The 26,791-nt window shown below is 38.8% G+C and overlaps 1 protein-coding gene across 1 annotated transcript in view; it reads left to right on the top strand.

The window, feature by feature from the left end:
• LOC126353885 (dnaJ homolog subfamily C member 1) overlaps positions 1 to 23,024 on the top strand; it is a 34,072-nt gene extending 11,048 nt beyond the window's left edge. The window contains exons 5-8 of the mRNA XM_050003089.1: positions 486 to 617; positions 6,280 to 6,604; positions 12,572 to 12,805; positions 21,994 to 23,024. Of these exons, the coding sequence (XP_049859046.1) occupies positions 486 to 617; positions 6,280 to 6,604; positions 12,572 to 12,805; positions 21,994 to 22,086 (784 nt within the window). The 3' untranslated portion in view covers positions 22,087 to 23,024. The remainder of the gene's footprint in view (positions 1 to 485; positions 618 to 6,279; positions 6,605 to 12,571; positions 12,806 to 21,993) is intronic.
• Positions 23,025 to 26,791: the final 3,767 nt, after the last annotated feature.

Raw genomic sequence — 26,791 nt, 5'->3', positions numbered from 1 at the left:
CAATACTCGGATAGTGGTTGTATGCGCCCTCCGCCAAACACTTAAGTGTAAATTGCAGAGTAGTCGATTACATGTAGTTGTTTTCTCACTTCCCTTGCAGTACAAACCACTAGTTTCTGATGCTCAGAGTTTAGCTTCCTATTCCACTTGGCAATGGTTTTGCTTTCTTTTCTTCATTTACTCTCTACGTTTCTAGATGGAGATGTCATAAATGATACAGAAATGTATCATGAGACCTCATTAGCGAGCTCACAGAACTACTTTTGTGGATATGGTGTTTTGTTTTAAATATTATGTACTAGTTATTTAGGGTTAGAAGCATAATTGAAGTTAACTATAAAAATATTTTTTAAAAATTTGCAAAGAAGCAGATAAACTGTCCAAGTAGTTGTCTTTGCCAATTTAACACTTGTTTTTGAATTGGTTTTCCATTTTTATTTATTATTAGTGTACTAGCTAAAAGTAATGTCTTGTTTTGATGACAGGGTTTGGGACACCTTGCCATTCCAGTTACCAAGGATGCTGTGGTTCGTCCTGACATTGTGTCCACAGAGTGTGCTGCTAATAAAGAACATGCTCGCAAGACGGCAGCAGAGGAAAGAGGAAGACACAGCTGAGTGAGTAACAATATTTTAATAGAGAGTCAAAAAATCATGCAAAGTGTGGTAGGGGTGGGAAAAACTTACTGGTTAAAACTGATACTGGTATTTTGGTTCTGAATAACTGCTATTTTTTGTATTTCTTTGGCCTTGGTTGTAACAGGTCTTTCAATTTTTTTACTAATATCCATGTAAAAACAGGCACATAAGTTTCATGTAACAGCGTGCAAAATTCTTTGTTTTTTAAATCAAACTTTTTGTAAAAAGAGCAATGTTTGTTTGTAAAATTTCCATTGCTTTGAAATATTTGGTTATTGTAGAAAATGGGAATAGCAATTAGTGTTATTTTAATAGTCACACCTAAACGAGAAACAAACATATGTCATAAGAATTGGTACTCCACTGGTGAGACAATAATGTACCTAGTGCCATGTGGTGAAGCCTGGCCTATTAGGTGGCATGCATATACATGCATTGTTAAAGGCTTGCCCACACTTGGTCTGTATGATAATTCCTCACCTTTGTCGTTGGACATTGGTTGTATTGCAGAATAGCATCATTCTTAATTTGGGAGTATTTGATGAAGAATGGTAGGAATGAAGTGCAGTGTTCCATTTGTGTTAAAAGATTGAAAATGGGGTGCACAAATGAAACAGTGGCACTTTACAAGGAGAGCAGGTAAATTTGATTGACATACATATAATTCTGTTGACGTACTGTAAACTTGGCATAATAACTGAATCCTTAATTTTGTGATTGCTTTGGGCTGAAAAATTGATTCCATCAAAGAGTGATGATGCAGGAAAATAATCGGCATGTGACCTTTTGCACTCTGTTACCACACCTGTCTCCTTCACTTTTGCCATCTTTGCTAGAGATACTGAGGCAGATTTCTGCTACAGCCTCAACCCCGTATCAATTGAGATCTTATACTCTTCACCTGAATTTTAATTTTTTAATCTTTGTTTGACATCGTCATTGATTATGGAAATAACAGCTATAAAGAAAGGCTATTTCAGAAACTGGTTATTCTGATCTGTTTTAACTGTCAGGTTAAACTGCAGATGAAAATATTGATATAACTGAAAACTGGTTGTTACAGTGACAGACCACCACCCCAAAAGTGTTGCCCAGTACATAGCTGCAGCGCCTCACATGTAGTGAGACTTGTCTATCTGCAATCACATAGTCACTGTTCATTCCTTACTGCAGTACAAGTGTTAGCAAACTTCCATGTGAAAATAGTCAATTAAATGCTTGCTAGGAGCTTCCAAGTGGAAAGACATTCAGATGTGTTCTATGGACTATGAGTTTATTAACGTTTGTAATGTGTTACCTCCATCATGTGTAGTTATATGAGTATATGTTTCTACAGTTTTATGAGTATTTGCCTTGTACGTTGTGAAAGTATCAGTAGTACATTATTCCAGATAATGCAGTATGAGCAGTCAAAAATTGTAAGGGGAACAGTGAATGTACAGACTCAGGAGTCCATGAAGGTACTATGGAGAGATATAGTATAACCCTGCTTTTACATTCCTGGAATTAATGTTTTCTCGCCGTTTGACATTTTTTTCTCATTGCCACCAAATTTCATATTTCCACAATGCTAATTAACATCTGATTTTGTGTCAACATATTAATAATTTTCCCCTGATTTACGCATTGTGAAAACAGGTTCATGAAGACAGAATATGATGCTGGCTTGATGTTGGCCATCCAGTAGAGATTACAAATATTACATGGCTAAGTTTTTTGGTACCAGAGCACTCTACTCCGCCAATTTGAAATGGTAAACATGTAAGAGTTGGAACAATTCGTGCCGTATCTCCTGCCGCCACTAAGCTCTACTTGGCACGGTGGCTCATGGGTGTAACTAGGTTCGTTTGAATAAAGATGTCATGACCAATCATAACCATTTCCAAACTCTCTCTACTGTGCAATTTCCTGATTGTTGACACACCTTTGTCGAACCATTTTAACACGTTTTGGCATTTGACCACTTGGAACACTAGTAGACACTGTTATTCACTTTGCATTCCTCAAATGTTTTTACTTTAACACAGCACTGGTTATGTGTTGTTTGCATGATGAGTAAAAAGTGTTTCAAGAATTTATTCTTGTTGTCAAGTGCAGTATTTACATATGTATTTTTTTGTGATCTTGCACAAACAGAGTGTAGTTTGTATGTGTGTGGTGTGCGACATTAGCAAGGAGGCACAGTACCTGATAACATCAAAAAGATGACTACAGTGCAAGAGATGCAGACTAACACGTATTCAAGTAACTAGTGCAGTATTTTTATTATTTAAATAATGAATGACAGTTGCAGGCTTTCAAAATCATCGATTATGGCTTATGTAATTGAGGCAAACATTCCTACTTCCCAAACAGTTGTCAGTTACAGTTACATCAGCGGTTTTCATTAGATAATAAACAAGACACTGAAAGCCTTTTGATGCCTGTTATGTGTACATATCATACATAAAGTGTGAAAATGCAAGGGGGTAAACCTATACCTAAATTTCGTAGCTTAAAATGTTATTTCCCACATTTTACACTTTCCTGCATTTTACACAATTTTTTTGAAGTCTCTTGAAACGTGTAAAAACGGGGTTTCACTGTATGTGCTTAAATATGCCTGCCATCGTAAAATACTGTTTGTGACAAAATTATTTTCGTTCTTCATTCCATAGCTTATTGGTTACAATATTGTGCTCATATATTTCACATTTATGTATCATAGTAACATTTTATTTCACATTTATTTAAAGCTGTAAAGCTATGTTACATCATTTACAAGCCTTAGTTAACATGTTCATTTTGCTAATAGCACCTGCTCCATGCAGTAATAAACTAAAACTCTAGCAGGACATATGTGTATAATGCTTTTAAGAACTTTCTAATTAACAGCAGTGGGAACAGAATCTCCTCGTGTGTCTACAATTCTGGCAACTAATTACACATGTCCCCTGCAGTTTCATAAATAGGGACCTGAAAAGTCTGTAATTTGTGATAAATGTGAATACAGATGTGAATTTTACTTCAAAATAAGAAAATGCTAAATTACCTTATAAATACTGTTTCATAGTGAGTTCAACCCAGATGAACTGTTTTATCAGAGATAGTTCGCAATAGCTTTATTTTCTGCATATAAATACCGAAAAATTACTTAGTTTTCAGTCACTAGTAGTGAAGATCATCTAGTGAAGCCCAATTTCTAAAGATAAACATGTAAGACCATGATTGCAAAATAAAAAGTGCACAAATGTGATGCTGTATTGGTGCACTTGATGCTCTGCTCTCATGCGAGTTGTGGGCAGTGGAATGGTCTGTATAGGGTAAAAGTGCTGTAATGCAACACAAGGACTCGAGTGTTGAGCGTAGTATCTTAGAGGAAAGAAACTCGCGTTTTTTGTTTTTTTTTCTCCTAGCAAAAGTTTAGAAGTTAATAAATGGCGACAGTTTAATGTGGCAGTTCTAGGTGACAGATGTTTTATACTGTGGTTGCATCAAGTACTGGTTGAGGTTGACCTGGACTACCTTGTTTACCACACTGTCAGCATCAGGAAACAATTGTGTGGTAGCCATTACTTATTGCTTTGTGTTGCGCATTGCTCAACATTTTCTTAATTTGAAATGAGTGAAGGAACTAATCTTGGCCCATCACATTTTCAGTAATGTCCATTGAAACACCAGAAGCGATTGGCATTTCGTTATAGGGCCGTGTGTCAAGTTCTGGCTTTGTAGAAACCCAGAACACAGGTATAGGCTGGCTGCCCTGCAAGAGGGCTTGTTTCCCTGCACCACTCGTCCCCTCTACCAGTCAAAATTCTTGTTTGTGTATACTCACGGCTGACAGCTAGTTCATAGCGCTCACATCCAGCACTATAGTGTTTTGACTGGAAAACAAACCTTGTTAACATATTTTGACCATATCAAAGCTCTTCTGCTAATGTGCAAATAGTTATTTTTTGTTTTACTTCTGCACAATTCATCCCTCATTTCCTGTGTCGAATTCCAGTCTGAAAAAGCACCTGCCCTATGGTAGTTTTTGTTTGTCCAAATGTTTTGTGAAGCATCCTGCGGAAGTGAGATAGTCTACCTCCAGCCTCGGTTTCCTTCAGCAGAATTATAGCATGCTTTCCGGAATTGCATTATGGGACTACAGATCATGATAAAAACTGAATGAAAGTCCGTTGCTTTTAAAATCCTGCAGTGGAGACGGGTGTGAGGTTAAGCGTCCGTGCCTTTGCAAACCCAGGGTCCCTATCTGAAAATGTTTGCTAGATCTCATAAATTGTTTTTATTTGTACTTACCTTCAGGAGCCAAATGTATAATGCTGCTGATAGACATATACAAAAGTAAAGTTGATGCACTATCCTACTAGCTTTCAGAACTAACAGCTCCTTCGTCACGGAGGAGGACACGTTGGGGAACATAAAAAAGGAATGGCTGGCCACTCGAACTGCAGGATGAGAGGGGCCTTCTGATAAGGACAAGGGTAGACAAAGATGGGGAGGGGGGGGGGGGGGGGAGAGAGAGAGAGAGAGAGAGAGAGAGAGAGAGAGAGAGAGAGAGAGAGATGATTCACTAGATTATGTCTCATTTAATTTTTACTTGCTTTGACAGAATCAAACTTTTTATAGTAGTGGGGTTACTTATAATTCTTCTTCATAATATAATAAGAACTCGTATATATATTTGATTGTAGGATTCATAGTACCATCACAGCTACATGTACTTTAGAGCATCACTACACAGTTACACTTAGTCCAAGATCATTTTTCCGCCTCTGTGGGCTATATTTTTTCATGTCACTATTCGGAAATAATGGATTTTCTTTGCATTCTCACATATGGATTATCAGATTGACATTACTACAGATGATGTCCGCCCACGGTAGCTGAGTGGTGAGCGCAACAGAATGTCAATCCTAAGGGCCTGGGTTTGATTCCCGGCTGGGTCGGAGATTTTTTCCACTCAGGGACTGGGTGTTGTGTTGTCCTAATCATAGTCATTTCACCCCCATGGATGCACAAGTCGTCGAAGTGACATCAAATCGAAAGACTTGCCCCCCCCCCCCCCCCCCCCCCCTGCGAACAGTCTATCCAACGGGAGGCCCTAGTCACATGACATTATACATTTCCTATACAAGATGTTGCTGGCAGCCCCCCATACCACCTGTGCCTCTCTCTCTCTCTCTCTCTCTCTCTCTCTCTCTCTCTCTCTCTCTCTCTCTCTCTCTCTCTCTGTGTGTGTGTGTGTGTGTGTGTGTGTGTGTGTGTGTGTGTGTGTGTGTGTGTGTGTGTGTGTGTGTCACCCACTATATATCTGCATATGTGTGATTAAGTGCCTTCATTTACGTATACTGTATGATTTTTATATTTGTTGGCTGTCTGCATCAAGTCTATACTAATTTAAAGAATGGTAAAATGTTGGCTGCATTTGAATGCCTTGAGAGATAGGTGTCCACAAATGGGAATCGGACACACATTGGTCTGGATATGAAACAATTGAAAGGAATTATTGGAGCATATATTTTACTGAGATTTTACCGAGTAACACAGTCAGAAAAAAAATTTCACTGTAGTGTCGTTGTGAATGATGTTAATTTTCACAGTTCACCAGATTTTAATACTATTCTCCAGTGCAACATTTTGTCTTTGTTTCAAAAAGATCTGAGGAAGAGGACGAAGAACCTGTTATGCAAGTACGTGAAGTTGCTGCGAGGGGCCCACGTCGCCGCAAGCCCAAATTTGCCCCGCCTGAGGTACTGGCTGCTGAAAATGAACTGCCACATGATTTGAGCACAGCTCAATCTTCTGGGTCAGTTGATGACTTGTCAGCCCCGGAAGAAGATACAGTAGCTCCTTACATATCAGGTGGCCTGTGGACAGATGACGATCTAGCTGAGCTGTCTCGTCAGCTTAAACGATATCCACAAGGCACTCCACAGCGTTGGGAAAAAGTGGCCGCTGCGATGCACAGGCCGGCAGCAGAGGTAAGCTTCAACGAGGTACTTGTTTAGTGAAAAAGAAGGGTGCATAATCTATAACTCTTCTTAAAATGTTTTATAAAGACCTGAATAACAGCTCAGTATTTTCAGACATTCATGAACCAATATCATTTCATTTGTAAGTGACTGAGGTAAGAGAGACTGCTTGTTGCCTGCAAGAGGTGATTTTTGTACACAGTGACCCTACAGAGCAACACACCTGTGGCTGATTTTATAAAATCTGTTCTTAGGAGGATGGCATGGTGCTTCGTTTTCTTGCCAGTCTGATCTCCTCTTAGAAAAAGTTTTCTATTATTGATGTAAACTGGCTCATTATTATGACTCAAATTACTTACTTTATTTTAAAACCCTAAGAGCCAAACAATAGTGTATCACTTACAAGGGAACAATCACAGCGTGTTGGATAGCTGGCGAAATGGCGGCTAGATATCTGGTCTTTGTTAAGGATAAGTTGTAAAATTTAAGAATAAGTCCAAAAGAGATTTCATAGCATGGACGTACATTGTACAGATATTTGATACTAAAATGTAGACAAAAATTGTCATAGTAGGAAATAAAATTGAAATCATAATTTCAGAATAAGCAGCTGACAGAGATCTGCTGCAACTGCACTGCTTAGTGGTTTGAATGCGTCATTACTGTCTCTTTAACACTTGTCCTTGGCAACAGAGAGTTATAGTGAAAATTTATTTCATTATTGTTTAATAAAACAATAGTTTAGCTCATATTATGAAAGTTTATTTTCTTCTTGTTTAAATAAACTAAGATTAAACTGTGATTTTGACCATACATGACTTACCTTGGTAACATAAGGAAACCTTTTCTTTTCATGTGTACAAGGTGCACCGCACTCCCGCTCATGTTATGAGGCAATTCTGTACATGTCCTGCTGGAATTGCCCAAGTCTGTCAGAATGCACAATGAACAGGAATGGGTGCAGTTGATCAGACTGAATGCTTGCGTATGTGTCACCTGTCAGTCATATCTAGACGTATCAGGGGTCCCACACCACTCCAACTGCACATGCCCCACACCATTACCGAGTCTCCACCAGCTTTAACAGTCCCCTGCTGACATGCGGTGTCCATGGATTCATGAGGTTGTCTCTGTACACTTACATGTCCGTCCGCTTGATAAAATTTGAAACAAGTCTTGTCCAACCAGGCAACATGTTTCCTGTTACTAAGAGTCATATGTTGGTGTTGGAGGCCCCAGCATAAAGCTTTGTGTTGTGCAGTCATTAAGGGTACCTGAGTGAGTCTTTGGCTCCAAAAGCCCACATTGATGATGTTTCGTTGAATAGTTTGCACCTGATACATGGAACAATTCTCTTCAGTCGTTGTTGGACGTGTCCTTGCAGGATTTGTTTCGGGCCACAGCAATGTTGGAGATTTGATGTTTTACCAGATTTCTGATATTCACGGTATACTCGTGAAATGATCGTACAGGAAAATCCCCACTTCATCACTATCTCGCGGATGCTGTGTCCCATTCCTCGGGTGCCAACTAAAACACCACGTTCAAACTCATTTAAATCTTGATAATCTGACATCACAGCAGCAGTAACAGATCTAACAACTGCGCAAGACACTTGTTGTCTTATATAGGCATTGCCCACTACAGTGCCATATTCTGCCTGTTTACATATGTCTGTATTTGAATATGCATGCCTGTACCAGTTTCTTTGGAACTTCAGTGTCTAATGCTGTAGCATGTAAAGCAGGAGGGATAATACAGAATAAAGTGAAACATATGGAACCTCTAGCCACTCAATATTTTCTGAATGAGTGCTTGAATTTTTTTAGTAATTATCCACACTTCTTCTCATGGTATTGTGATCCTAGGGTTTGTCAACTAACAAAGTAACTATTAGCTTTCAATCTGACATAGATTTCAGGCTTCCTTACGGATCAATCTGCACACATACCTACACATGCATGGCAGTGTGGCGGTGGGGGGAGGGGGGGGGGGGGGAGGGTGGATGACGTCTGTCCGTACGTCTGAAGATCTCTGTCTGATGGCTTATTATTTCTAACAGACTTCTTTCAATGTGCTTTTCTGCTTCTTCACACCTCCTCCGTGTTAAGTAATCTATCCATTTCTTATTGTTGTTAAACAAGGGCTAGCCATGGTTTGCCAAACTTCACACATGCAGCCTGTGCAGGCTGTAGGTGGGCCCTGCCTGTCACTTGGCATTGCTCGGTCCTTCTTGGAAGTACGCAGAACAATGTGACATTTCATTTAGCCATGTTGTGCATCATTTTTCGGTCGGTGCAACTCTTTTGAGTTTGACAGAATCGTACTGTCAGTGCTGTTTAATCTTAGCTATTTGTTGATGGTGTGAAGGTCCAGTGGCTGTTTGCCCGAGGAGGCGGCAGTCTAGTGATCGACTTTGCAATTGTTTAAAATGAGTGGGAATGACAGAAGGGAGGGATGAGAATTCTTGATTTGTACAAGTGTCAGGTACTATATATTTGCTAAGAAATAGCATTACAATACTATGCAGAAAGAATTTAAAGATTTAGTTGGCAATGAAAGAGCAAACAATTACAATGACCGACAATCCGGATTGCTTGTTCTATAGATCAAAAAGCACTTTGTGCTAAATTTGCAAACTTGGAGTACATGGAGTAATCAATGATACAAATAGTAAAATTCCTCCAGTCTCGTGCATTGCTCCATTGTTAGTTGCAACAGTTTTCAGTGGAACTGAACAGAGAGTATGGAGACGTTATATGTTACTGCAAAGTATGTTGGTTAAGTTATGGGGGATGCCTGAAATGTTCTTTTGATTTAAAACTTGTAATTGTTGAATATATGAAGGACAAAGGTAGCTGACAATGAAAATTAGAACACCTGGAAAGAGTGTAGACTTTGCATTTTAAGTGGACTTGATTGCACACTGCCCACAGTAAGACACTGCAAGATAACTTCTTTATGATATGATAGGGATGCATTTAAAAAGAAAATTGCCTTGTAGATGGTTTTGAAGAACACATTGTTGCCTTGAAAGAATTACAAGAGTAGTTTTATAAAGGTTTTGAGGACTCTGTCAATCTCAAATCCTTTTCCAAGCTATTTTTGAGACTGCCGTTTGTTGAGATTGTCACTGTGCATGTGCAGATGTAACTGATTGGCCTACAAGGTAACTCCAATTATATTGACAAATCTTTTTACATTAAAACTGTCCCGGGTTCTCTACATTGCTTTCCTCAAGTGGAGTTTCCAAGTCTCCATAGTGAGGTTACAAAAGTGATACTATATTTCAATAGAAATATTCACGTGAAAAATCGTTTTTCATTTATGAAACTATGTAAGTCAAGATTACATGGCAACTTGTGTGCAAAACTCTGTGAAATTGTCTGTGTCTGTCTGTATGCCTACTGTTTGTACCAGATAAAAATTATGTCTTCAGCACACCAAAAATAATTAATTAATCTTAATAATTTGTTTTGTTTTGTGACCTGTGTTACAGAGAAACGTAAAATATAAAACTAAGTGGTATGCAGTGCGACTGTACTGCGATTTAAATGGTGTGCGTTTGCAGTTCTTCCTTTCCTGCTCCTTGAGATCAGACGGTGTGGTGTGGTGTGGTGTGGCAGTGGAAGAAAAGATGAAGCAAGGCTCAGTGCTGTGGCACTTGTGCCCATGAGCCAAAAGCTTGACCCCTGTGTTAAGCCATCCTGGATTTTCCATTGTTTGATTTTATGAGGGATGTTCGTTCATAGTGATTCTCCACACCTGCACCCCACACCAAGCCCGGCCTCAAATTCCTCGTATGTAAATGTTTCATTTACCCCTTTACACCTTCTTTGCTTTCTGTCTAATCATATTAATGTGACAGTGTTTATGGCAAAGGACTCGTTTCAAGTCCGAGGAAAAGGTATTTCATATGTTAGGACTGACTATGATGATGGTAGCCCAGAAGTTATTGTGTAGTGCTGCCTGAAAAATGGCATTATTGGACCTTTCTGTATTGAATTCACAGTGATCTGTGTGCCACATTCTTAAAGTACTTAAATAAGTTGGAAAATTAAGGTATTGCACAATTGTGTTCCAACTATCCATGATGGGAAAAGAACATAGCAAAATGCCAATTTATATAATATTACCTTTGTTACAGTTACACTGTTACACGGTAGTTTATCAGGGTCAGGGTGGTTTGAGTTAGGACCTGTCCCATTGCCAGCTAGGGTTGGAGCAGCCTCGACCCTACCTCCTTTGCCAATTGCCTTGGTCATCTGTCTTTTACACTGTTCTAATTGCTTTTAAATGTAACTAGCCCCATTTTCTGCCACACCCTATTTTCCATTTTTTTTGCTTGGCATTCTGATTTAGTACTTGAGCTCAGACAGTGTGGCGTGGCATCTTCTTCAACTGGGAGGGGGAGGGGGGGGGTTGGTTGGATGTAGGTGGGATCTTTGTTGTCATGAATGAGCCCTGGGAGATCTCTTATCTGCTCTGTCCTAATTACTGGCCCAAACCACATACTTTCACTTCTCCTTAGATTATTGTTCAGCTCAGTACCTCGATTTCATAGTTATAATTAGTTTTGCCCAGCTGCTGCATATATGATTTCTGAGACTGTATTAGTTATCAAACCAGGGATGTGCAAGAACTGCAAAATCACTTCTGTCTAATTGAACCTGGTTTTTTGTTATAATAATCATCTGTCTGGCATCCACTGTTGAATTAAAGCCTCTTATACATTTTTCCATTGATTATAATCATCAGCTGTAAGCATCAAACCACTCCTATATATTTTTGAATCTCATGTACTCAACTTCCATTATGTTATTGCCTCAGTCTTTTCTTACCTTTCGAAATCCAACAAAGAATTACTTGCAGAAAAACTGCAGTGAGCTGCTTTTTGTATAGTTTGATGTATGACAAGACGTGTTTCTGAGCTTTCACCCATCTTCAACTGACAAAGTATATCTTCATAAATACAGTATTTAAAAGTCTGCATTTTGAACGCTGCAGCTGCCTTTTGTTCTCTGACTTGTAGATCTTCTTTCAGCCTCTATATGTGTAGCACAAACAGTTTTTGTTATTTTAATTGATTAAATTGTGGATTCTTGTTCAAACATAGTATATTGTGTTCACATCCCACTACAGGAACCAAAGCAAAATGACCCAGCCCATTGGTAAAGTGGAGCAGTGTGCTATAATTCATTTTCGGCAGCAATGGAAAACAAATAACATCACGGTATGCTGCTGTATCAGTAAGGTGCACCAATTTGTTGTGGCTGCTCCAGCAGTGTGCCATGGTATGGTGCCACAGGGATTTCATTGTGCACAACCAACTGCATACACGTACCTTAAATTTATCAAAAAATAAATTACATAATTTGTTCTGCCAAGTTCTTCCATTCTCTCATCCTGGGGCCTTTCCTTTTTAACCTTCCCCAATGTAAATCTCTTGCAATCCTGAGAAGGAAACTATTAGTGCTGAAAAGAACAGTTGCTACCCACCGTATAGCAGAGATGCTTAGTCGCAGATACGCACAACAAAAAGACTGTCAGAAAATGAGTTTCGGCCAACAAGGCCTTTATCGGAAACAGAAAACACAAATGCAATCTCTGCTGAAAACTCAATTTTCGGGCAGTCTTGTTGTTGTGCCTCTCTCCAATTCAACATCTCTGCTATATGGCAAGTAGCAACTATCATTTTCATAATATTGTTAAATTCCATCCTGAATTTTTCCATTGTTGAAACTATTACTTCTGAAAGCTAGGACAGTAGATATACTTTCATGGGGGCCTGTTGGCAGTACTGACTTTTCTCCTGGCTGGCAAGTCAAGGCCAGCGTGTCTGCCCCGTAATTTGATAGTTTTACGAAGAGAATTTTTCTTTTTTGTTTAGGTTATGTTCTGGTTCAGAATGAAGTTAAAAAAAGATGTTCGGCATACATTATACAGGCTGTTTGATTTATATCCCTTCTATTTCAGGTGGCACATATGGCAAAGAAGGTGAAAGAAGAGGGTTATCGTCCTCCACAGGTCACAACAGAAGAGCTCCCTCGGAAAACAAAAACGCGTGCTGCAGAATCAGCACTGCCAGCTGCCTCAGAGTGGAGTCAGCCACAACAAAAAGCTCTTGAAAATGCTCTTACAAAATTCCCTAAAGGAGGATCAGGAGATCGTTGGGAGAAAATTGCGAAATGTGTTCCAGGAAAGACGAAAGTGAGTCTTTTAATGTTTGAGCAGTAGGTTACACAATCTTTCTGACTTTTTATTTATTTATTTATTTATTTTCAGAAAAATGTCTCTCTAGGTAGCTGTTGGCACATAGGACTTAATTGATTACTACTCCTGGTTGTTTTGTTTGTTGTCATAGTCATACAATTCCATATTTGGTTTAGCATTACCTTGAAAAATTTTACATTTTATTTTAAAACAGTTTCTTTAAGACTTGTATTTTGATGGCTTTTCACTCCCTGTTTTTACTCTTATTTGGGAAAAACTGATTACTCTGTTTTTGCAGATTTCCTGTCTATATTGTTAACCACGTGATAAATTACTAATGCTGAATTTTTATTTACTCTTGTTGCACTGTTTTTCGACATTGATGGGGAAAAAGCCTTGAAGGATGCTACTAATTTCATTGCTGATACTTATGTCTTCACCTGACGTTTTCTTATTTTTGGGGGTTGAGATTGTGTTCAGAAATTGCAATTTCCTAAAAAGGTGTCTATACTACCATTACGTGCTCAGTATGAGAGGATTGCCTTTAAAGTTCCTACAAAAATTGGGAAAGGAAAATATCCTTTTATAAATTGTTTTATTATTTTTCAAAATGTTCACCTTCAAAATTTACACACTTATGAATGCATTTGAATGAGTTTTAGAAACCTTCTTTCTACTGATGTTGGTAACTTGAACACATGGTTTCGGAAGGATTCTTCATATTTTTTAGGTGATGAAAATTGCTATCCACTAAATTTTGTTAGACATAAGAAAACAAAAAGATGTCATTAGGCAATGAATCAAGTGAATAGGGCAGTGATACGTTAATTCAGTATTATCTTCTTAGATAATCAGTTCTTTGACAAGAGTGGCAGCTGGCACTGTCATGATGTTGAGCGATTTTTTGTTGTTGTTGTTTTTCCTGATTTCATTAGTAACTTGTGGCAAACAAACTGTACACTATTTGGCATTAACTGTCCTTTGATCCTCCAAAGCTGTGGTCACATGTCTGGTGTATGCAAACAAACAGGTAGTCTTCTGTTAGAACTCCCAAACAAACGGTTATTGATTAGTTTCCAGTGTATACAATCACATCAAAATTCTATGTCCTGTTACACTGTTGCATACGGATTTTGCATTGCCTCTGTCATTACCTTATATCAATTGACAAGAGCCTGTTTTTGAGCATCGGTCAGATAGTGTGGCACCAATCGGGAACAGATACAAGCATCTTTCATAGCGAAATGTTTGTGCAAAGTCTGTGTCCTGCTGTTAATAACATGCGTTAGGATGTTCCTAGCTCAAGGAAAATCACATGTTGATCCTCTTCAGTCACATTGTGCACAGCTTCATGATTTTTAGACAACAGAATTTGGTCAAGCTTTTCGAAATTTGTCACTGATGGAAGCATGACCAAATAAAATTCTGCAAAACAATTGTAAACAGTTTTTTCTGAAGCTACATGAAACGGTTTTAGGCATTGATATTAAGGAGTGACAAAAATCACAAAAAAGAACAAAACTCTTAATTTGAAACTTCCACCAAAGGTCATTTTAAGTAAATTACTTAACTAATCGCTGAGCTGTCATTGCTTTTACAGTAACACATGGTAACAAACAGGCAGTTGTAAAACAGTAGTCAACGCCATCTAGTGGTCATTTGTAGAAACTTACGATATTGCTAATGCAAAAGATCCTTTATGATGATTTGAGTTCAGTGTCTGATATTTCAAAATATTTACCATCATTAACTATAGTAATGCCATCCCTTACTTTAAACTATGTTCAACAATATGTATTACAACCTGTCCAGATAGCGAAGCACTTAACATGCCACTTTAGCGAGATGGAGAGGTGGGCCTGACCCAGATGGAATCCATCTCACAGATTAATGATGAGGGCGGGTGAGCTGGCCAGCCTCGTTTGGTTTTTAGGTGGTTTCTCACACACGTTGTACAACCTAGTACTGCATCATCAAAATGGCACGTGAACTGGGCAAATACAGTTAATGTTGAAAACTAAGATGGCTTTTTGTAATTCTTGACTATGTTGAGCCTTATAAGAATAAGTTCTATTAAATCTCTTCTCATCTTATTCTATCAGACAACAAAGAAAGATTGAAGGGAGATGGTGTTCACATTTGTGTGTTGTATGATGTGTAGCCAAATGATCTTCAGTTCAACCATTCACCCAGTTCTCAGTGCATTTTGGATTGTATCTGGCAAGAAATTATGTTGTAGAATTGCTTAGTGCTAAAGTTCAAGATAAGCTAATTCTTTCTCAGTTTTGGCACACCTAATGTGATTTTAGCTCACTATTTTCTTTCCCTGTTTATCTAATTGGCAAATATTCTGTAAGGCATTGCTTATTCTCCCACATTAATACATGTTAGTTGCTCTAATACTGAAATGGAGAGAAAATACTCAGAATTGAGACCCACCTCAATTTAGGTGATGTGTGAAGCATATGGTGCAGCAGCTGGAGGGCTACTAACATAATGAAGCTGTTGTGTGATGGCTTTTACTTCACTTCACTGCATGTACATTTGTAATTTGTGTTATACTGAACTTTGTGGTATAATTCTTTAGTGGCCTTTTTTCTCTTAAGACTGTGGTGTGATTGTGATTAGTATTTGTGGAATGATGAAAAGAGGAGAGATAAGCAAAGCAAGTTAGTAGGGATGGAGGATGTGGTGGGTGGGAAACTCTAAGAAGAGGTGTCAAAGACAGACTAGAAAGAACCCTTGACAGCTAGAAAGTATAATATATGGTGTTTACTAGATCATACTTTATCATACAGTGTAAGCTTTCACAGCTGATGCTGACTGTATTTGAAACTTCCGGGCTGTTGAAAATGAGGAAGTAAGTTCTGTTTATAGGAGAGAGAAAATAACATTTGATTTTACATTTTCTCAATACACAACGATTTTTTTTAACTGCTCGTGGGTATGTGCTAGATGGCTTCATTCAGATGGTGCAATATTTTGGCAAGTCTTCTGTGCCGGCAAGATGAAAGCTGAAGTGGGCATTCAATGTCAAAATATAGCAAAGTTGCCCAGTTCTGAACGTCTATACTGGCTCCTTTATCATGGATGTTGTGATGTTGCTGGTTGTGACAAGGATGGTCATAATTAGAACACTTTCTTGGGGACAAGAACCATTCTGTTAGCACTTTTTTGACTGTGTCCGAAACATCACCAAAACAGGATGGGCCACACAAATACTGCTTAACATCCCCGGAAGCTCTTTTGGTGGGGCTATGTGATAATATTATGTCCCCTAATGGTATTATAGGCTTCCTCAAGCTAGTAAAGAAGGTAGTTTTTTGTGTATTAAAGCCTGTTGAATTTTCAACTTCAGTAAGGTTCAGTAATCAGTTGGGTCTGTCATCTCCTCAACCAGTACTAGAGTTGAATCTGCTGAAGGGCATACAATATTTACCAGATTATAAGGCAAGTTTGTTTTCCCAAATCCATCATTCAAAAAATACAAGGTTGCTTTATATTAGCAGATTAAACTATTGCTGCTGAGGTTATCGTGTTTAAATTGTTTAATAGAGTATATAGGGGTCTTCCTATATGTATAGATGAAGCTTTGTATATTGAAGTTGTGTGCAGATTTATTTTGAAGCATTCAAAAGGGCAGGGACCAACAAGTGAAACTGGCATATGAACAGGCCAAGGTTTCCCTATATGACGAAGCGCTTGATATATTACCAATGTTGCTTGAACAATCACGTGATATTTGAAGCTAATGACAGTAGTGCAAGGGATACATGAGAAATTATGAAACAGCCGCTACAACAATCTATTACTCTGCTTAAAAATCGACAATTTGTGAAATACAGGAGGAAATGGCACTAAATTCTAACTTACAAACTCTTGATATATTTGAAAAGGTTTGCAATAAAAGTTCTCATACACGTATGGATACCATTTATAAACATTATTGCTGCTCTTTAAGTGAAGGTAACATAAAAAAGTGGAAATGTTGTTCTTCAGGAAACATTACAAGATTCACAACTGAGATCAATATTTTATTTGATTATGAGAGACTAATGTTTTACTAAGTGGGTCTCAGGCAAGAAATTTGGTTACTTTCATGTATTGGAACACTGACTAAAATTGTTACCAAATTTTAATCAACATTATGATGGTGACATGCAGCTGAAACGAGAGCGTAAATTAATCCAGAGTTAAATGTCTAAAAAACAAATAAATGATATTAAACTGACTGACTTCTTGTCACAAGAAAAAATACAGCAGCAAGACCTGTCTGGAGATAGTCCAAAAGACATCACTAGATAGTGGAATGAGGGAAAATTTGGCAATTAGACTGAATTGTGATTGCGATCTTTTATTTGTGCATTAATTGCTGTTGCGATGTATGATTTCTATGGGAGAAGATATTGCAGCCAGTGTTTCACATTTGCACAAGTAAATACTACGGAAGTGTGGAGGGGCAGCAGTGATACCAGATTGGCTGAGAACTAGATGAGTGCACACTTCATACGTGACTGGAACAGGAAGAAACCTTAATAACTGCTATAATGGGGGGGGGGGTAGCTTCTGCCATGCACCTCACAATGCAGATGTAGACTGAGCTAGTAGCAAAGTGTGTCATGTTGCCAGTCTTGGGAATCTACACTGCTTGCTTTGATTTTTAGGAACATCTACCATGTTTATATTGCAGTGTGCCTTTATTGATTGTTGTTGAAACTGAATTGACTTTAAAATTGAACAAATACTCAACAATAGTATTCCTGTCTGCAGGATGCGGTAAAAGTCTAGATCAGGGCCGCACAAGGTGCATGCACCGGTGCATCGCACAGTGCAGAGTGCAGAAGACGTCTGCGCTATGTTGACGACAGTGGAGACTCCCCACTCCGCGGCTTTGCGCAAAAGCGCTGCCTCTCACTCCATTAGCTTGTGTCGCTCGCGCCGCCTGTCTCGACCTGTTTCAAAGCTTTTACCCTGTTGTCTTCGTCATTGCCAAATACTAATGTACGCTAGGGGGAGAGCTTAGTTTGGTGTTCTGGTACAAAAGAGATTTATATAATAACTGTAATGGTAACAATTTTAAATTTGGTTTCAACACAAATGTATCGTCTTATGAACTCTTTATTTTGTTTGCAATTATGCTACTAAGATCTGGAACAAGAGATTGGCTAACAGCAATTCTGAGCGAATTTTTTTAAATTACAATTAGAAATACTCGCACGCAATCTAGTTTGTGTACAAGACAAAACAGAAAAAAACCTTTCACATACACAAGTGGAACCAAACATAGAAATAATCTTCGCTGCTTCCTTCGACAAATTCTGGTAGAATTGGAGCAAACCTTTTGTATTGTAAAACACATCCTTTCGGTGAACATCGCTTTGAAAATCAATTAGTTCGAAATGTAAATCTGAAGGCGCACCTTCAATATCCATCGAAAAAGGTTTCACAAAAACATCTAGAATTGGCTGCAGGTAGGTAATATCCTGAAACAATAACAAAGCCAATGTTAATAAATTAAAGACATGTAAGCCGTTGTTTCGAAGTACTAAAATGCGATAGATTTTAATAAACGTGTAATGTGTACTATTGGTTTCAATGTAATGTTACACTTGCATACATAACGCAATCTCCTTTATTTACCTATGTCATATACCGGCACATTACCTGGAATCGGTTTTTAAACGCATTTTCAAGGGATTGTAGCACCTCGACGTATATTTTTCAAAGTGCGCTCCTTCCTGCACAGATGCTGTCAAACAAAAACATAGTACCATTTTGATTAGAGCGGTTATAAAAATCAGGCTGTTTTAATAAAGGTACAATTTATATCTCGCTTACCTAGTTCAGGAAAGTCTTGCGTATTTTTCTCTGAGAGGTTGTTTTTTAGGAGCTTCAGTTTATACTGGAAAACGTTTATTTTGCTGATCATATCGTTGATGAAATTGTTTTCTTTTTGGAGTTTCAGACTTAAATCATTTAGGAGAGCCATAATGTTTGCTAGAAATCGTAAATCAGCTACCCATTCAGGGTCATGAAAAATTGGCTCCTGACGTCCTTTGCTCTCCAAAAACTGAGCCACAGTGTGGCGTAGTCGAAAAATTCGGGAAATCACTTACCCTCTGCTCAGCCAGCGCAGCTCAGCATGGTACCGAATATCTGGATACACCTCTTCAAAGGCAATCAAAAATTCTTTGGATTGATGATGAATGAGTCCATGAGAACGAATGTAGTTCACAATACGCACCACTACTTTCATCACATCTTTAAGAACGATAACTTTCACACAAAGAGCCTAGCCTTTTGGTGTGCAAAACAATGAACGGAAGGTAAATTCGGCATGTTAAGTTTTTTCCGCAGTAGGCCAATAAACCCTTTTGCTTGACCGCACATTGCTGGTGCTCCGTCTGCGGTTATGGAAAACAGCTTTTCCCAAGGGAGTCCTATTCCTTCAGCTGCCATTTCAACAGCTGCTGAAATATCTGCCCCTGTAACAGTGTCCTTCAACGAAATCATATCCAGGAGCTCTTTCGTTACATGTAGGTCGTCGTCCATGCCACACAAAAATATCACTAACTGAGCTGTGTCGTTAATATCCGTGGACTCATCAAGTGCGATGGAGTACGCTAGGAGGTTTTAAATTTTGGCTGCCAGTTGTTCATGCAAATTCTCAGCAATGTTGTTCATTCCCCGATGTATTGTCATTTTGGAAAGTGGTATTCTGCTGTATGTGGGAGCTAATGTGGGATTCATTCTCTCTACTACGTCCAACATAATGGTTTTTATTAATGGCCCGTCCATAAATGGCCTACCAGCTCTTGCTAAACGTAGAGCAACTTTGTAACTAGCTCTGAGATTCCTTTTGCAACACCCCTCATCTTCTTCACCCTAAAGTAGAGAAAAAAAAGATTTGTTACAAATAATTTATGTGAAAACAAAAACTAAGGAAACTAAACAAATGTTATTTCGTTTCACATGATCTTTAACCAAAATATACATGCTAAAGTACTTGCAACAAACCTCGTTTGTAGATACAGAATTCTCTTCTCAAGAGTTTGCAACTTCCGTAATTCTTCCTCTCTGGCATCCCGTTATATCACTATACTTTTCTGAATGCAATTTGCTGTAGGTGCCTTTCAATAGATGAATTTCTGACACACGTAATTAGTGTACCGCAGATTAGACATTTAGCTTTATCGTCACACTGCACAAAAAAGTAGGAGAGTTCCCATTTCAGTTTAAATTGCGTTTTGGCAGTTTTCCCTTTTTTTTGGAGCAGATGGTTCCATTATTCCGGTAATTGTCTTGCGCTTACGTATTCCAATGTTGACTAAGCCGTCTGGCAGCGCATTCGGCAGCGCACAGCATCGGCCTCACGCAGCAAGCAGAGTTGAGGCGAAATATGCCGAGTTGAACCGATGCACTGTGCAGGCACTCGCTGCACCTCGCTTTGCACACGTGATGATTTCCGTGTTTGTGCGGCCCTGGTCTAGATAGTCACCAGTGGCGTTCTCACATGTTTTATGCTGCAATGTTGTCAACGCTCACTGTGAATGAAAGGGGTGAGTCCGCTGCTGATTCTACGCAGCCAATGGGCCGCCAATATGTTTGGAAGCAAGAAACATTGTAACATTCTCACATTAGTATAGAAGTGAAATCCGACATGTATTTGGATAAAATCAGCTGTGTTTCCAGGTCCCACAGTTAACCACGACATCAAAAATCGCAACATATTTGGAGAAAACATCCAAATGTTTGTGACAACGAGGATACTTCTTTCACGGCTGTGCTATTAGGCTGATGGTTAAAAATGGTGATACCACATATGACAGGATTAATAAGAGAAAAATGTGGAAAAGAAAATGGTGTGCAAATTAATGTAAACAATTTATTTTTGTTTACTTTATTTCTCCTCATGTTATCAAAATGAATAAATGGCATAAATTTAGAATACATATAATGTTAAGTGTTTTGGCAGATACTTTGTCAGTAAAACAGTTTGTAATTTTGATTAATCAGAATATGATAAAAATAAATTTTCTCAAGAAGCTTCTTGAAAACAGGGGGTTTGTCTTGTATGTGGGTAAATATGGTAGATGACGTGGGATTATCATCTACTCCAAGATATTGTATGCAAGCTATGAAGATAGGACCATGATGTTGACTTGGGCAAGTACTATCCTCTCTTTCTTCAGAATGACTGTTACAATGTCTTCCCTCCAGGAGTCAGGGAAGTAGTCCTATTTTGATTGGATTGAGGAAATCTTTTGCTACTTCTGGGAGCACTAGAAACATGCTGTAACTCACTTTCTCACGTATAGGTGGTGCATCACAAATAGCAGTCAATGCTGAATTGAGCTCTAGCATTGAGGATTTGCAGTTAAAAAACTATATCACATAGTTGGAAAAAGGCATATATTCAACAGTCAAGTCACTGTTGAAGTATATCATCTGGATGCAGGCTAAAAGTAGAAACATGTGCAATACATGTGATCATTGTCACTAGTCAGGTTACATCCTTAACAAATAAGTTAGCCAGCCATCCAGAAAAACCGAAACCTGTTTCATATTTTAATGTTCTGTCCGATACTTAAGAGAAATTGAAGAAAAATCTTGGAGCTCCTACAGCCTGAGAAAGGCTTAAGGCATGGGCTGTTCATATATGTAAGCAGCAGTAGGAATCTTAACTTGGATTGCTTATTCCTGTTTTCCAATGGTGCATCAATTATATGTCTAGAATCTGTTGTGTGTCTTTAAAAACAGTGTACAGTCTTCTTATTTTTCTGTATTGCTGTCAGTGTAGGATTCTTTATCTCCAGATGTGTAAATCATTTGCCCCTCCTCCACACCAGGTGAGTCGCACACCAGCATTGTGGACACAGGATGGACAGCAGGAGAGAGGGGTATAAAAGACAGAGCCCAGTGGAAGATAGTCATCATGATCACCTGAGAATGGTGACAAGTTAGCTTGTAGAAATATGACACCATCTTGTGACACCACCTAGCTGAATATCTGACAGCAGTTTATATCTTGTTAAATAGTATTTTATGAAAATCAATAGCATTACAGAGATAAAAGAATAATAATGAGCTCCATTGATAAATTAAGGTTATTCCCTTTTGGGTCACACTCTTCGAAATTTTGTGTGATAACTATTATTTAAAATTTCACCTTTTTGTTTTTACAGGAAGAATGCATGTATCGTTATAGACAACTGGTGGAGTTAGTAAAGAAGAAAAAGGAGAATACTGCAGAATGTGTGCCAATGGCAGAGCCTTAGGTTGCATCCATGGAGGCAGCCTATTGTTTAAGTATTATTTCAGGTGCTTCCTGTTTTGCGGGCATTTACATTTCTTTGTAAACTACAAAACAAAGTTAAGTTATACACAAATGATTGAATACTGTTTTATATTGTAGTACACCTTGAACTACGTTTGTATCACGTTTTATGAATGCTCTATTGAAAAAGTGTATCATTGTTCCTAATGTGTGGATGTATGTTGTGAACTTGCTGTCTGTGAAATTTTTCAAAGGTCAGAGATGTGTACATTTTAAGTGTGACTTTACTGCAAACTCCTAACAAAGAATAGTTAGGCTATGTACATAATGAACAAGGTGTAATTACCATTTATTTGTGTTAACTATTGAATGATTTGTTTTGAGGAAAGACCAAAAAGAAATAGCATATTTATAAAAAACTATGAATACATATATGAATTTATGATTGTTACTATTTTGCAGCATCAAAGAATAGTGAAAATGTAATGTGCTTGGGCTGCATGAAGAACTGTCAGATGTTTATACTTGTACAGAACAAAGATACACGTCACTAATGAACATGTAAACACTTTACATACCATATAGTGTTACTATTTGTTTTTGAAGTTTTCCCATTGCTCCACTGCAAAAATCTTCTTCTTAAACTTGATTTCTCAGCAATTGATATATCCATGTCCAGTTTGAAATTCCATCAGCTGTTGTTTCCTACTGCAGTGAAAGTCTGCTCATTTTAATGATCACAAAATTTCAGTTTTCACATTGTCCATAACCAGCTTTTGTCAACTGAACTGGAAATTTTTATGTTGTTTTCTATAAACAGAATCTGAGAGTTTAGTATAAAAGTATGCCAACATACTTTTGGAATAGCATTTTTTATTTAATACTATTTAATGATTTTTCTTGTGTGCTCCAAATAAAAAATAACAACATAAGTAGAAACCTGTGTACAAGAATTTTTTCAACAATACCTGACAACTATTTCTTAGTTTCTGAATTCAAAAGAAATCCAGCCCAGGCAACAGGCATCAATTTTCTTACATAACAATTAATATTTTATAGGAATTTAACTGGGATGGCTGCACTCACTGAAGATATTTTTCAGTGTCCCTGCTTACTGGAAGGTATGGTCAGAGTTTAAATCCAAACTACTACAGTACATACTTACGTGATATGTCTGATTGTGTGTAAACCACACTTGGAAGTTGATAAATCATTCATCATTATCAAATACAGAATCATCTTCTAAAAGCAGTACCACTGAAATGTCCAAACAATTGAATTCTTACTTTAACAGAGATCATGGTATATTAATGGATTTAAACACCAAACAGTAAAGTCAAAGAGCTCCCATATGTAAATCATAACCCTAAGAAATGATTTTATTCAGAACACTGGCTGCATTTTGTTGGTGCTAGGTGTGGACCTCTACAAGTGGCAGTGAATCTGAGAAGAATGTGGCATAAAATGTGTCCTCTTGCACACACGCGCGCACACACACACACACACACACACACACACACACACACACACACACACACACACACGTTTGCATCATGACCTCGATTCTCAAGTATGTGTTAGAGGATTGCCCCCTTATAATGTTGTCTGTAGCACTTAGAATGTTTGTGCCATCCTCATCTTCATAAGAGGAAAAGGTATCACAACAATAGGAAAAGGTATCATAACAATATCGACCTGTTTGTGAAAATGTGCAATATTAAATTTAGGTCTTAAATCTTGTAAAAGAAAGGTGCTAAAGTACTGAATGTGTGTGGAATTCCTATGATTTAAGGAACTGTTGGGTGAATTAATCCATTTGCATTTTGTGTCTGGCTGTTTGCTGCACTTCCCCATAGCCAGTCTTTTATTATATCTGCAAGTAGCATATGGTTAAATCATATTTAGAATTTCACACAAAGTTGTAGCCCCTATTGCAGCAGCTTCATCGTTTGTGGCCAAAAATTAAATTACTAGTGATCCTAAGTGAAGCTAACATTTGCCATCTCACATAGTTTCCAGCACTTCAGTAATCCTACATGCATAATGTTTTCAATCCTCCTGGCACTAGGTATAATGTATGCAGTCACTCTCGTTCAGCTGGAATGTAACACAACTTGTATGACCGTAAGTTCTACATTCATGTATGTATGCCTGAGCCTGACATAGTTTGTAACTGAAATGTTGTGTGTTTCTGACAGGAACTGGTTTTAGAGCCACCCATGTTGATAGATCTTCTTTTTGGATGCTACCTCAAAAACACCACCAAAATTCCTCATTGATTTGGCCATTGTTCTCAAAAAGAATGTCAATTATTGCCTTCACGTGGATTAATTTAAATGAGTATCATACATCAAAACTGTTTATAGGGATAGCCAATAGTTACACTTCCACAGATTATGTGATAACAATACTTGCGTTTGTAGTGCACGTTAATGCATTTAATCTATTGACAAATAGATCTGTATCATATCATTTGGTCAAATGTTGTTATAGTCTGTTAAAGTACCAAAACATACATAACAAATATTTGATTACTGTGACTATCATTGAAGAATAACAATTATGTATTCTATTTTGAAGGTGCCCTTGAAATGAACATTATTAATGAATAATACTATTTCATACCTTAGGCATGGGCCAGCATTGATGAAACAGACCCACTGAGTCTATCACCCCCCACCCCCACTCCGGGGACTCGCTGCTCTTTGACGGGTTCGTGCATGGCTATCATGGGACACCAGTGTTTGCAGCATTTTTTCCCCTTCCGTGCTGCATGTCTATCCTCTTCTGTTCTTTTTCCCGTCTTGTGGAACATGTCTGGGGTGTTCTTCAGAATTTGTTCAGCATTTTCAGCAGCTGACATGGGAACAGTCTTGTCATTGTTTTTCAGTCCTTTTTTTCTTCCTTCTTTCACCTTCTTTCATCTTCTCCTCCACTTCCTCCACTTTGGTGTTTGAGGTTCCCCTTTTTCTTCTTCTTCTTCCTCCCTGTGTGCTCTTGAAGGCTGACCCACGCGTCTGACGCATAACAGGTGACTGGGTAATGTGTAATTCCCAGCCCCAGTCGACAGGTAGGGTTTGCATTTACTTCCTGGTACAGGCCAGGCTTAGAGATGGGTGATTGCCTGAGCTGCTACCTTCCCAAATTGCTGATTGGTCCCCCAGTCAGGTGTTCGGTAGGTGTGACCAATCACCTAAGGCAGGTGCGCCTGTTTCTGAATGAGGCCCCCCCAGTTGGAAGGAGCGCGCCATCAGAGACGAGGGCAATTTTCTCACGAGCCAATCATCTTCTCAATCAATGGCTATGAAACGTAAATGGAATGAGGCTACTGATTCAAAGAGCCTCCCAGCTGCACCACTGTTCCTCATGGTTCCCCGTATGGAAGGAGGTCAGTCCTTTGCAACGGTAAATCCATTTATTAATCAGAAACGTGTTGATGCAATTGCTGCCCCTGTAAAATCCTGCTCTTGCTTACACAATGATGCTTTGCTTTTGGAGACTACTTCTGATTCTGAAGCACGACGACTGCTTGCAGCTTTGCTCTTCCACGGTTATCCTGTTTGTGTCAAGGCCCATTGAACATTAATTCTCTCCATGGTGGTATTTACACTAGGATTTTTGATTGTTTGACCGAGGCAGAAATCCAAACGTACTCTCTGATGAGGGAGTTATTGCCATCCATCGGGAGATGAAAAAAGTAGGTGCCTCCTTAGTGCCCACACGCCCTCTCTTTCTCAGTTTGAGTGGTTCTTTGCGGGCTGTCCAGGAGATTCAGGTAAAGGAAAAAGTGCGTTACCTGGTACCTCACAAGTCTTTTACTAGTCCGAAACCCTGTGTTCTACCACCTGGCACCTACAGTAACTGTCTTGCTACCTATCACTCCACGAAGGACATGGCCACACAGACATGCGATCTTAAATTTAGCACCACGATTGTGAAATCGCCAGTGTCGTAGTAGTGTCCCCATCTCCTCCTTCAGCTGTGCAACACACCACCAAGCTTTCTCCTCATGGGGCGAACACAAGCTACACAACCAGCAGTCTGGAAAGAATAGAAGGAATGCTCTTGTGAAGAAGTCCTATGTCCCTCTAGCCAACCAACATCTGAGTCTTCTGCTAACCGGAAAGGCTCGAAGAAGTCAAACAATGGCAAACGGTTTTCTCCTTCAATGACTTGAAGATCCTCTTTAACAGTGTCGCCATCTGATATCCTTGCCCAGCTGCCCTCTGTGTCACCGGTGTGCACTACCTACTGTTTTGCTGCACTGGACTCCGCAGGCTGACAGCAGAAAAATGGCAATGCCTCTGTAGACCTCATGGAGCAGGATCCTCCTGCTTCTGTGCCCTGTAGCAGCAAGTCTTTGTAGGCTGGCACCTGCCGTGCCGAGGCGACACCCCTACATTTTCTTCTTGTCATGACTCTCTTCCAGTGGAATGTTTACGGTCTTCGATCCAACAATGAGGATTTACAGCTGCTCTTAGCAACGCTGTGTCGACTTGTTTTCTGCTTCCAGGAAACAAAACTGCATCCTCATGACCACTTTGAGCTCTCATGTTTCTTCCCAGTCTCTTTTGACCTTGCCCCCGAGGTTGGCATTCGATCTTGTGGGAAAGTCATATGACATTCATCGTCAACCCACCTGCCTTCCCTGACTACCTGCCTTCAAGCTGTTGCAGTTCACATTTTCCTTCCTCACTTGACCTTTT

This window comes from Schistocerca gregaria, chromosome 3 (genome assembly GCF_023897955.1).
Source record: "Schistocerca gregaria isolate iqSchGreg1 chromosome 3, iqSchGreg1.2, whole genome shotgun sequence".
Classification (NCBI taxonomy): domain Eukaryota; kingdom Metazoa; phylum Arthropoda; class Insecta; order Orthoptera; family Acrididae; genus Schistocerca; species Schistocerca gregaria.
Note: the sequence above shows the minus strand (reverse complement) of the source record. Positions and strands in the feature narration are given on the sequence as shown.